This window comes from Epargyreus clarus, unplaced genomic scaffold (assembly GCF_041222505.1).
Source record: "Epargyreus clarus isolate Ecla_fem2 unplaced genomic scaffold, WU_Ecla_fem_2.2 ptg000027l, whole genome shotgun sequence".
NCBI lineage: Eukaryota > Metazoa > Arthropoda > Insecta > Lepidoptera > Hesperiidae > Epargyreus > Epargyreus clarus.
Window position 1 is genome coordinate 6424644 of NW_027332234.1, and position 13037 is coordinate 6437680.

The 13037-nt window shown below is 32.0% G+C and overlaps 1 protein-coding gene across 3 annotated transcripts in view; it reads left to right on the forward strand.

The window, feature by feature from the left end:
* Positions 1-13037, forward strand: part of for (cGMP-dependent protein kinase for) — a 170288-nt gene that overhangs the window by 105228 nt on the left and 52023 nt on the right. For 2 of the 3 annotated variants that reach the window (XM_073088853.1, XM_073088854.1), the window contains exon 3: positions 5847-6013. In XM_073088853.1, coding sequence (XP_072944954.1) covers positions 5847-6013 — 167 coding nt within the window. Of the gene's footprint in view, positions 1-2200; positions 2635-5846; positions 6014-13037 lie in introns of those variants that run through there. The other variant, XM_073088855.1, reaches the window with a different exon arrangement.

The window sequence follows — 13037 nt, forward strand, 5'->3', positions numbered from 1 at the left end:
AATGCCATAGAGTTCATGGCATCACAGACGTTTTTTACGTGACACTTGTCAAGTAGGACGTCCTTTATATTTTTAAAATGTTTACGACAAAATTGAAATATGATTTATCTTACATGTATGATAGAGAGTAAGGCCAAAAAAGTTATAAGCCTGTGAGGAGTTCAAGATGTTCGCGAATAGACTGGCCAGGAGATATTACAATGATTTAGTCATCACAGTACTAAGTGTATTTGTCATGGACGATTGCAGTATTCTTGTACTCGACAGTTATGAACACGAGTATAATATAACGTTCAATAGAAAAGTTGTTGGTATATCAAATCACAGGTGTAATATAATAATTGGTATAATTACTACGTAAGATCGAGCATGCGCCTATTAATTTTAATACCATGTTACTTACATATTTAGAGGTCAATACATGTATAGACGATGTAATATTTTATTGGACGTTGAATAAATTAAATATATTAGTATTTAGATCCAAGGAAGTTTCATAACTGTATCAAAAACTAAAATAAAATGCCAAGCGAGAACCATGACATTAGTATTGATTGGCATGTAAACCCAATTATGTAAGGCTTGAATCAATAAACATCGCCATAAAAGTCATAAAATATCTAGGACTTTATTTATAAAAGATTAAGATTTATAGTTATTGAGTTTGTTAAAAGTGGCTCAACAACTTTGTTTAAAATGAAAGTCCGAACGAAATTGTAGAAGTCCAAGAAGAATATAGTCTGCAAACCCTCTAAACAGTGTATTATTATTTTTGACATAATATTGTCTAAAAACAGATTACCAATTTTAAAGTCAGATTTGCGAAGATTACGGTCAGTTGCGATTCTGGGCTCCTGTCCAACGTTAAGGAAATCAGGTCTAGGTCAGAATTGAAACATACCATTTGGTGTACAGGCACCGTTTGTTTACCTCGTGTACGTCATGCCACGAGCGCCATCCATAATCCTCAATCCTATCTTATCTTCAGATAAACTAGTCTATTTCTATTAATAAACAAGTGGATTATGTTTTTAAAAATCCATCTTGTGCGATCGTGTCCAAAAATTTGTAAGCCACTTAATCTCTACTGCTTAACGACTTACCGATAAAAGTTGCTGTAAAATAGCTTCACATTGTGTCAACCTTGAAAATATATTAAGGAAATTTAAAATGCATACGTTTCTTTAATTTTAGTGGCTTGAAAATAATCCGATAAATTCCAAAAACTTTTGAGATATTAACACGTCTTAGGGAAAAGGACATACTATTGTAGTTACGTACTCGTATATCGAAATAAATTGCCGTCTGATACGAATAAAATAAGATTTTTTATATTAATCAATATGCGTTACCAACTCAACGACTTATGTGCTGCCCCAAATTCTCACTTCTGTCATTAATCTTACCGACCTTACCGGTCAACACTTAGAAAGGTATTGATTCCGTGTAACATGTTTGAGCTGACTGGCCTTAAAACTAATTTCATCTACATGTACCTCAGTGGTGACAATTAATGTTGTCTTTGTAATGAGTAATACAAAGTCGATATTTTAAAACAAGTGATAATTGACATTGCATTTAACACTTTCATTGTATCATTCAAGTGATAAGGGTTTGTGTAAAATTATTTATTGCTGTAAAAGCCATTTGGTGTCTGACTTTCAGATATCATAAGCTAAAACTACGTTTATTAATTACATCATCATTCACTTTTAATGGCTTTCAATTATTTGCCTCCAACTGTTGCTCGACTTTAATGGTCTTAAAAAACTTTGTGCAATTGGTATTATGTCCAGTTGTTTCATGATTTAAGCGGGAGACATTGAGGCGATAATAAACTGTACACAATGAATGATTGTAACTCACTTCATCAAGAACAATACTCTTGAGACGTCATAGCACCTTAAAATTATTATAATTAGAACCACTGGCCAGCTGACGAGTACATTTCTTCTATATCAGCACCAAAAGTGATATACGATAGGCCGTAGTGTAAATATATTACGTGTATGTAAACCTTACTCAATGTTTTATCTTTTATCGATATTGGTGATAGCGAAGACACATTAATAGCAGTTTAGTTTTGTCGAACAGTTCCTGTGAACGAGTGTAAACATAATGTTCGATACAATATTCTTTCACGATGTCAAACTCTACGAGTAATTAAGTGATTTTTTTTATTAATGTTGTAGAGTGACAATTAAAGTGATTAAACATGGCGCAAAAAATGCATACAACGCAGTGCAAAATAGACCATTACTACAAGTTAGAGAAAAAATACTTGGAGATGAAACGACTCGTCTTTGAAAGGACAGAAGAATTGAAACGAAGGGATAAAATAATAGCTCTACTAGAAAACGAAATCGACGAAAAGGATGCAACGATTAGGTATTTGAAGAATGAAATAGACAAGTTTCGACAGGTAGTAAAGCCTTTGACTAGGCAAATAATAGATAACCACAAGAACGGGACAGAAGATGAATGTTTTGTAATGAAGACACCTGGTATAGAAAATACAAGAGTGTTGCCGATTGGAGAACCAAGACTTAAGCGGACAGCTATATCGGCTGAGCCCCTTTCATCCTTGACCCAAGAACACGAAATGAAGTTGGTGAAAATATCAAAGAACCATAAGTGAGTATTACATTGTGTGGGAGAGAACATATAGTTTCTTTTGACTTTTTTAATAACAAATAAAAAAAATTAAACGATTATTACTAGTTAGGTTTTTAAAGTCACAATTTCATACTTTTTATTTCATGGCATTTTGATTATGAAATCGAAGAAGTGAACAAGAAAGAATATAGGTTATTTTTTTGACATTGACAATCACAGTAGTCTTAAATTTAGCATAGATTTTTGGTTAGCTGTCAGAACTTGTATCTTTATGGCATAAATTAATTTTAAAAGCATTGCCCCACTACTTTCGAAACTTACGTAATATTCTTTAACCTTGATTCTGATTAATTACCGATTGCTATATCCTACTTAATATAAAGGTATAACTAGGACTCTTAAGGTCCGTTATTTACAATTGATCGGTCTAATTTTTGTTTACCATATATGAAAATTTGAAAGCTTCTACTGGAGTAGTAATTGTTAAATACCGATATTGGGTAGACAAAACATTGGATAGATTGTTTATTAATGACGGACGTAAATGAACTGTATAAACAAAAAAAAGGCCGGTAATTTAATCGTTACATTTTTAGACAATTGTATCCTTCGCATCTACTTTTTTGAGCATATTAATGCCAAAGTTCAAGATTCATTAAGTACAAAAAGTTATTACCAATCACAAGCCCTATTCAAGTTCAAACAACATTTCGTTACTCGTTATAGTTCGATAAATAACACAAGCTCCACCCATATCATGTGCAATGGACCCTTCATCACGTCATGCCATAGGCGAGGCCGCAAAGTTCGAACGTAATTATACCAAATGGGTGGCTCGAAGGCACTCAACTAACACACGTCGGCCTCGTAGCAGCCATAGCGAAGAAATTCAATCGCTCTGATTGATGGGTGACACACTCATACTACACGTATGTTTAGGGTCTTAGCTACTGTTTGGAGGATTGAAGCTTTATATTATAGAGATAATAATAGAGGCTTTGGAGAGAATAATATTTCACTAACATTTGTTAATAATATAGCAATGACAGCCTAGTGGTAATGATGGTAAATTTAACCTCGGGAATCGGGAGCATTCACTTTTGGTTTAAGAAATTAAATGTGCGTTTAAAAACTAAATATCACAGCTGAATATAATATAAACGGAGAAGACAATGTAGTGAGAAAATATACAACAATGTCAAATGTGTTAAGTATAAAATCCGCAATTGACCAGCTTGGTAGACTATGATCCAGCATTTTGTGTACTGGTATGACATATTTACTCGTATAACAACCACTTGTGAGCATATTGCATATATAAAATATCCATTATGTTTTTATTCTTCGTTCTTTGATCCATATTTTACAGAATTACAAGTTACAAAATAAAGCTAATATTACGTGTATGGTTTATTTTATATCGTTAGCATGTTTTTACCAAATCACTCAATGTTTTCATAATTACAAATAAACTGTCAAAAAATCAATAATAAATTGAAAATAAGTTGTTAATAAATTTAAAATAAGCTGTCAATAAATTATTTATAAGTCAACACTAAAACTATACTTAACAGTGATTGCCAGCCCTATGTTAAAGGAAAACAATACTATTCTGAGTCCGATTTAGCTATTTCTCGGGCCATAAAGCATGCAAAATGGTTGAGTTAGTTTTAGTAACCAAATATTGTGAAGACAAAATTTACCGATTTGTGACGTCAATGGTTTATTGTTTCGTTTGATGAGTCAAAATGTGGAAAACAGTTTCCTACCACGAGATGCTATGCAAATGAAAATATAAATTGCATTCGGACCATAACTTTTCTCATAATAAATTTAATAGCTACCTACATTATATTACTTTTAGGTAAGTAGGTACTTAAATTTTATTATCTATTCCTTCTACATATAATAATTATTATATACGATCTAATGTGAGTATAATGTTTTATATGTTTCTTATCTTTGTCACAATATCTAAAAAGTTTAACAGTTCAACATATTTCCAAATGCAGTTGTCGTTAAACAATATATATTATTGATCGCACCAACATACATACCTATATTAAATTAGGTAAGTATAAAATATTATGGTTACTCATTATTAAAATGGAAATTGTTATTTCCTTTTTGTACATTAAACACATCTTAATATTTATTTATAAAAAATCATTACAATTTAAGTACATACATTTATTGCACATTAGCTATCTAGGAGTCCTAAAATAGTTTATATAATCGTATATATACAATTCTCGTGTCACAATGTTAGTTACTGTACTCCTCCGAAACGGCTAAATCGATTTCCACCAAATTTTACATGCATATTCAGTAGGTCTGAGAATCAGCTACTATCTATTTTTCATACCCCTTAGTGATAAGGGTCGTTCACCATTAACATTTTATTTATATGGCAACACAACGTTAGCCGGTTCAGCAAGTGTCTTGATACAAAAGAGTATAATGACTTGGGTTAGCATAACTTATTATTTCGGTACCAAGCGATTTTTTCGACGTTCTTCTATTATTTTTTTAACGTTGAGGTTATTGTTATTAAGTTCTATTACACACACAACCTTGTTCGCTTTGTACTTGATCTGTGACGTTATTGCCGGAGTTACAAATCTTTTATTCCATTAAGCGCTTGTAATAGTGTTAAGCTTCTAAATTACTACTTTTTATCTGCTATTATAAAGAGCCTGAGACCCAAAGACGTGTACCTACCGAAGATTTGGTAATCATTTGACAAATTCGTTGTATTTGTGTCATATCGTATGAGGTTTAATTCAATAAATGTAAAGTTAAAATAGTGCAGTCTTCTGCTCAACTTGACATTGAATAAATACGAACGCAGTTCTTTCCTTAATAAAATAGCTATAAAATCAAGTTCTTGGGCTTGAAATTTGTGGCCATTTTTGTTAGAGCTTACATCAGTCTGTTTTCGGTACTTTAACTATGTGATTTTGACCATATGATGATACTAGATTAGTATTTCTACAGTGCACGAAAAAAATTTGAATGAAAATTAATAATGGTGCTTAAACAAATATTTTGTTTAATTGTGATTAATAATGTGTTGTTTATTTGGATGTAATTAGCGTCTACATATTTATTTTTATAAGGGTAACAATTGATTTTAGGTTATTTTTGAGCATTTTTGTTACTTAAAGAATTCTACCAATTTGTAATTATTTAATAATGTTACTATAGCCTATTTTTTCCTTCTTTTCCAGATCCCGGGAACTTATAAAGACCGCTATTTTGGATAACGACTTCATGAAGAACCTGGAAATGACACAAATTCGCGAAATTGTCGACTGCATGTATCCAGTCGAGTATGCGGCAGGAAGTCTCATCATCAAGGAGGGCGATGTTGGCAGCATTGTTTACGTGATGGAAGGTAAGTTAAACTTAACAGTGCCCTCTAGTGGGGAATAGCAGTAATTAATTATGAATAATGTGTAACAACGCCATCTATTGACGTCTTGGTAAACATATGATAAACAACGCCATCTATTGCTGAGTAGCTAAAGTGTATGAGTCAACGCCATCTATCGAACTAGACTTAAACATTTTTGTTGCATATAGTGACATCTATCGGGTATTTCGTACGTTGGGTATACAAATATTTATTTACACTTCAATGTATTATTGTTTTATATCTTAAAAAACGCGTTTGCAATGCATTTTTGCATGAATAGACATTTTCTTCGTAGTATTTAATTAATAGTTTCCTAAAGATAAGTTAGGTAGGATAAATATAAATAAGGAAAAATATTTAAATGCATTTATCGATATAATTCAAATATGTGCGAAATAAGATGTCGTAATAGCAATCATTTGGAACGGTCTTGTAAAAATTAGTCTCGCAAATACACAATTTAAACGTATATAACTTTCTCAGCCATATCTCGTACTAAAGCAACTTGACAATACTGTATATATTAAAAGTTGAGTGGTTTTTTATCATTGAATTTATCTAAAAAAACACTATCTTATAACGTCTAGTTCCTTAAATTTCTACAACTTATTAAAAGTCATGAAATAAACGATTTAAATAATACTTGGAATCGTCCTCGCAAAATAAATAAATACAATTTATAACAGGCAATACCTACAATCACACCTTAGTAAGATAAAAAAAATGTTTAGTTTACCTAAACACGACAGTAAAGTGACACTGGTGTGTTCACTTTCCATCGGCATTGGCCGAGAAAGCGGAAAAACGGCCAAGTCGTCACACTTGATTTTCCTACGACACCGTAAGTCTTACATTACTTGATAGAAAATGTAAAACCTGAGATTTTTCTTTTTCTTAACTGGTGTATTACCATGGGTATAGGACTAGATATATAGGTAGATAGGTCTGGAAGTGGTAAAATTTTGTAATTCGATTATTTCAACCATCACACATACCTACTTAATATGATATACCTTACAAGTTGTGTATGAAATTACTGTATTCTGGTTTAAGATAGAGGAAAACGCGATATTAGGTGTTTCAACTAAGCCCTTAGAGTTATTTATGCATCCATAAGGCAGATAATTTTAATAACAGCAGTGTTAGGCGCTGCTGTGTTCCGGCTTGAAAGGGTGTGGTAAGGGAGACAGACTTTTCCGAGGCGTTCCAGCTTAGTCCTCAGGGTTAGCGGCGCATCTGTGGCTGACCTCAGGTAGGAATATCTAATCCTATTTAGGGTTGATTACAGATGTCCATGGGCGGCAGTAGTCACTTACCATCAGGTGGACTGTATGCTCGTCTGCTACTCCTATATTATATAAAAAAAGTAAGATTCCTATGTAATTTGGGGTCGATAAAAATATTTTTTTCATGGACCCCACCTTTAAAACAGGAGAGATGAAAGCTCGTCATTTTGCACAATAACGCTTAACATTGCTTTTATAAGGCAGAAATTGATACTTTAATTCGCAAATCAGCCAACTCCACTTTTTGTCAAAATGTTTTTTTTATTTATATTGGTAGTAAATGGCGTTGAACGAAATCAAAATAAATAAAAAAAAAACGTCAAAAAGTGGAGGTGGCTGATTTACGAATTAAGGTATCGTAATGGGGATACCACCGCAGACATCCCACGAATATTTCCACTACCGCATAAGTATGTAGTTTTAATATAGGTGTCTAACCTTTATTTACATTCTACACCTTATTTGTGGTCTGTAGTGTTTTGTACGAGATTACGTCAGCATCCGATTGCTTTTCTTGTCGTCATTATGGAAACTCGAAAGCGACTTATACATAATAAACTTTCCCATAGGACCCATAGGCACAAGTCCGTTATATAATGCCATCGGAATTCAAATTTAATTTTAACTTTTAATTTATTCAGGGATAGAGAAAGTTAGTTTTATATTGATGTTTGTTTTAATCTGTTGGGCCCTCATAAATTCTAATGATACGGTTTATATATTCTAATAAGTTGACCTTAGACATTTTTAAACAAAATGGTAGTCAACAACTCTTAGTGAATTTCTCCATCTTTTAATAGTCATATTAAAAATGGGTTTAGTCCTTACAAAAATTATTTCGAAAAATATATAAAATGGGATAATCATAATGCGCAAATTTTAATAAGAATAATAATTATACTTTTATTGTACCTATATTAAAATTTATTGATATGTTATACCTATTGTTTATTTTGTAAATAGAACTTATCTACCGTCAATTTGACCCCAATATAATGTTGAGCAACAGTGCCTCCAAAGCAAGCGGAAAAAATCTTTTGATTCGTATCTCTGATTAATAAAATTTCTGAGATTGGTATATCTACTTGTTTGTCAATATTAGGTAACAAAATAATGTTTCGATAATCGTCGTCAAAATAATGATAAATCGATAAACCATTGTGTTTATATATTAAAATAAATATATAAATCATGCTTAACGCATAAAGAAGTAGTTTACTAACAGATTACTAATAATTACAAAAATATAAATCCGTCCGTTCACACGGAACTAGTTCATAATATTAATAATATCTTGGACATAATAATAAACTTTACTGGCTAGTGTGTTCGCATGTTTACATATTATTAATTTATGACCACCGTAACCCGAACCTTGAAGTTATTCACATGTGTCGTGATGGCGTAACGTGTGAAACATTGTAATAATACTTTTATATCTCGAGACAACAAAGCATGAATCACTTATGTTATGGTCACTACAGCTCCCGGATATAAATATGTAACCAACATCAATTGAAGGCTGCTAACACTGCTAGTCCGCTCTGAATATAGAAATGAATCGCGTCGCCATAGCAAATTGTATGACTACACTTGATCGCAACAACTTCAACGCGGACTAGCAGTTTGGCGCGGACTATACATTTTTACACGAAGCGTCCACAAAAGTTGCATCTGACGAATCTTAAAAATCTAATTCTATTAAGGGTCCTACAGGCATTGACAATGTCTGTGCTTAAGCACGGGAGCGTATTTTAGCCACTAGTGATCACACATCCAACTCTCCACCGCGCCCAGTTGTTTTGTGTAGGTAATGTGATTACTACCAGTAGTTTTGCGCTTCTTCTCGTCTAATTGTTTATCATCGTAACTAAGCTTTTATTATTCCTTTGGGCATGGGTCTGCTCATTAATTACGCCATAGACTCCCATGATGGTCAAGTGCGGACTGGCAGAATTACCAAACTGTTGAGACATTTCGAGAGTATATCGGTTTACTAACAGTGTTCGCCTTTACTGTTAAAATGCACGATAACTATGTATGTCTAAATTGATTTGAACCCCGTACCAACCAACACGAGATACCAATATCCAAACCACGAAACTATCCCAGTTTCACTGTTAGTAATATTATTTTCCTGACATATTTATATAATAATCTATTACGTATCTACTAGGACTATTAACCTTCCTTACGTACATAAAACTGGCCGCGCGAGGTGGGAATTACGTAACAGAATAGTATGGTTTGTAATTACTAATTAGATTCTGGACGGTAGATTTCTAATCCCATGTACATTTCTGACAGAACTGTTCAACCAATGAATAGCCTTAAAGCTATTTTAAACAACTGAAGTGTTACTTTAATTAACAAAAAATACCAAGGCAGAGTCGATCTCAATCGTTCATTACGTGTCTAACTGTAAGTAAGTAAGCGATACGTGATAATTAGTTTTTGAATGACAATTAGTCACAAAATATGATGTACCAATGACGAGATTTTGTTTTTATCTTTGACTGCGTATCCTTAATCTTTAGTCTAATTACTTTTAATCCTTTAGCGACAGGCGGAGATTAGTTTTAAAAGAAAATTAGGAACGAAATAGGAAATATTATCTTTGCCTGTTTGCTTTCTTCTTTGTGTGCTTAAACTATCTTTTGTTAATCCTCAAATTAGCGCTAAGAAGAATTATCCACAAAGCTGGTTAAAAATATCCAAAGATGAAATTTTTCAATCGTCGTTTGTTTTTGTCTTAGAATTTAATAGCAGGGCAAGTTTTTTGTACTCAAAATATTTGCTATAAAATTTGTGTAATTAACTTGTATAGATTCGCATAAAACATCACTCGCTACGACATCGCCGGTTGTTGGACAAGCGCCTTAAAATTACGAAATAGCACACAGAAATTCGATCTGCGACGATACGTGATGGCCTTGGCGAATTGAGACCTTGTTTTTTACCACAACAATGACGTCACGGCTGCTGTTGGCGCAGTCGGCGTCTAAAGTCGGAAGTGAAAGTACCTACTTACTGACAACTTTAAATTTCATGAGGTGATCTAACTTTTAAGTTGGGATTACATACATCGTCATATATAGAGTAAGGAGTAATATAAGTAGACTACTAATCTGTATACCATTTATAAACATAAAGCAGAGATAGCCTAGTGGTTAAGAAACGCGTCCTCTCGATGGAGGGGTCCCAGGTTCAAATCCCAGTTACGCACCTCTGATTTTCAAATTTATGTGCGTATTAGAAATTAATTATCACTTGCTTAAACGGTGAAGGAAAACATCGTAAGGAAACCCGCATACCAGAGAGATTTATAAAAAAAAATCTCAAAGGTATGTGAAGTCTTCCAATACGCACTTGGCCAGCGTGGTGGACTATGGCCTAATCCTTCTCATTCTGATAGGAGACCCGAGACCGAGAGAACCGAGAGAGTTAGAGTCATATGGCAGAAATAAGGATGGCGCCACCGCCATGTTTATTTCTGCCTTATACTCGTACCTTTTATGTTATAACACAACAACAGCGCTTAAAGTGTTCGTTAAGCAATGTTGTATTTTGGTTTAGCGGTTTAATAATATAAAATTACATAGCGCGATCATTGCTGCTATAGCCAGAAATAGGTGAACCGGTGATGCTTCTACAGTTGATCTACTTATTTATGCAAATTATTTACATAACTTACCCGTAACTATGAAAAGTACTCTACTTTCAAAACATGTAAATCATCTTATGATGCGGAATTCCGGTAAGATTAGGTACATACATGTAATGTTTTCATTATTATGTATCAGTTTGACCTCACCAGTGTGTTACGTCTAAGTACTTTTGTGTACTTGTATTTTTTATGAAAAATAACCACTCTCAATATTCAGAAGTTAACACGAATATGATTACAATAATGATTCATTTTTTTCAAATATGATTGACATTTGACAATTTCTGCCTAAAAAAACTTCAAATTACAACCATTGGCAAGCAATAATTGAATAGATTATTAATAATAACAGCCGTAAATGCCGAATAGATGCGAAAGATAAATTAGAACATCCGTCTAATATTTACTTAAAAACTCACATGATTGATAATGTTATCGAAGTCTAAAAACGTAATGACCTGTCATTGGCCAACAATTGCGAGAATACAAAGAACAATAATTAGTAAATTGATAACTTTGACACAAATGTCAGTAGGAAACAAAGATAGGAAAATCTTTTAAATAAATATATAAAATAGATACGCCTTCATCAAATCCAAACTTCTTAATGATGAAAATTAGATACCTGATAAATGTGTAGATACTTGATTAGTCTGAGATCAATGAAACCTTATAAATGGCGAATGTGATGAACTAATTATTAAATATTATTGGCACATAATATAATTTAATAAGATCCGTAAAAGTAAGGGACAGAATCTATAAATAACCACAGGTGGCGACTTAAGTAGACTCATATGTAGGTAATCGCTTGAAAAACTAATTGAATAATATAATTTAGTCGTATGTAATAATATTATGTTCACAAGCACCTGTTGAAATGATAAAATATTATACATTTTTAGAATTGATTGTCCTTATTTGTCTATTTTCATTGGATTAAAAGGCAGATGCTGCATTCATCTGCTTAATAATATGTTTTATCTTGACATATTATAAACTTAAATGTATTCATATTGATTTCATTAAATCGAATGTGAATAATGATAGTTCGTCTGATGAATTTCAAGCAATTTTAAATCTAACGGGAGAAACTCATAGAAATCGTATTATTCAGGATACTGACAATTACACTAATCTAAACGCAATTCCATCCACACAAAGTAATTTATGAGTAGCAAAGTAATCAAATAAAGTACATTGAATAATTTTGTGCATTTTAATAATGTTATAAATAAATTTAGATTCGCACAAAACATGGTGCCATTTCTTTTTATAGAATAATATTATAAGGAAGTGATGAAATAAAATGACCATCTGTTCAAGTTTTGCGAAAGGCAATTTTCGACTTGAGTTCCATTCGCTCAGGCTACGTCTGAGTGGACGTTAGCCAACGAGGTGGCCTTAATGTCACACTAGATACATTATTGCATACACGAACGATACTGTTGCAAAATGTACAAGGACTTGCTCATGTTTACTGCTTCTTATGAATAATAAATAATAGTTAAAAAAAACTAAAAAATACGCTTTTATAAAAAATTCGACCAAAAAATGAAAAATAAACAATAGTTAAAAAAAACTAAAAAAAATACACTTTTTATAGAAAATCCAACTAAAAAATGGAAAATATTTTTTTTAAAGTTTGAATTAAGAATAGTGTAAATAAGATCAAAATATTTTTTATTGTAAAAAAAGCGTGGGGTGCATGGTGTCAATAGTTATAAATATTTTATTGATAGATATTGAGTAGAAGGATTATCATTTTGATAATATCTTAAAAAGCACCCCACGCTTTTTTTTACAATAAAAAATATTTTGATCTTATTTACACTATTCTTAATTCAAACTTTAAAAAAAATATTTTCCATTTTTTAGTTGGATTTTCTATAAAAAGTGTATTTTTTTTAGTTTTTTTTAACTATTGTTTATTTTTCATTTTTTGGTCGAATTTTTTATAAAAGCGTATTTTTTAGTTTTTTTTAACTATTATTTATTTTTCATTTTTTAGTGATTATTTTAGCAATTATTTTAACGATTATTACGTAGC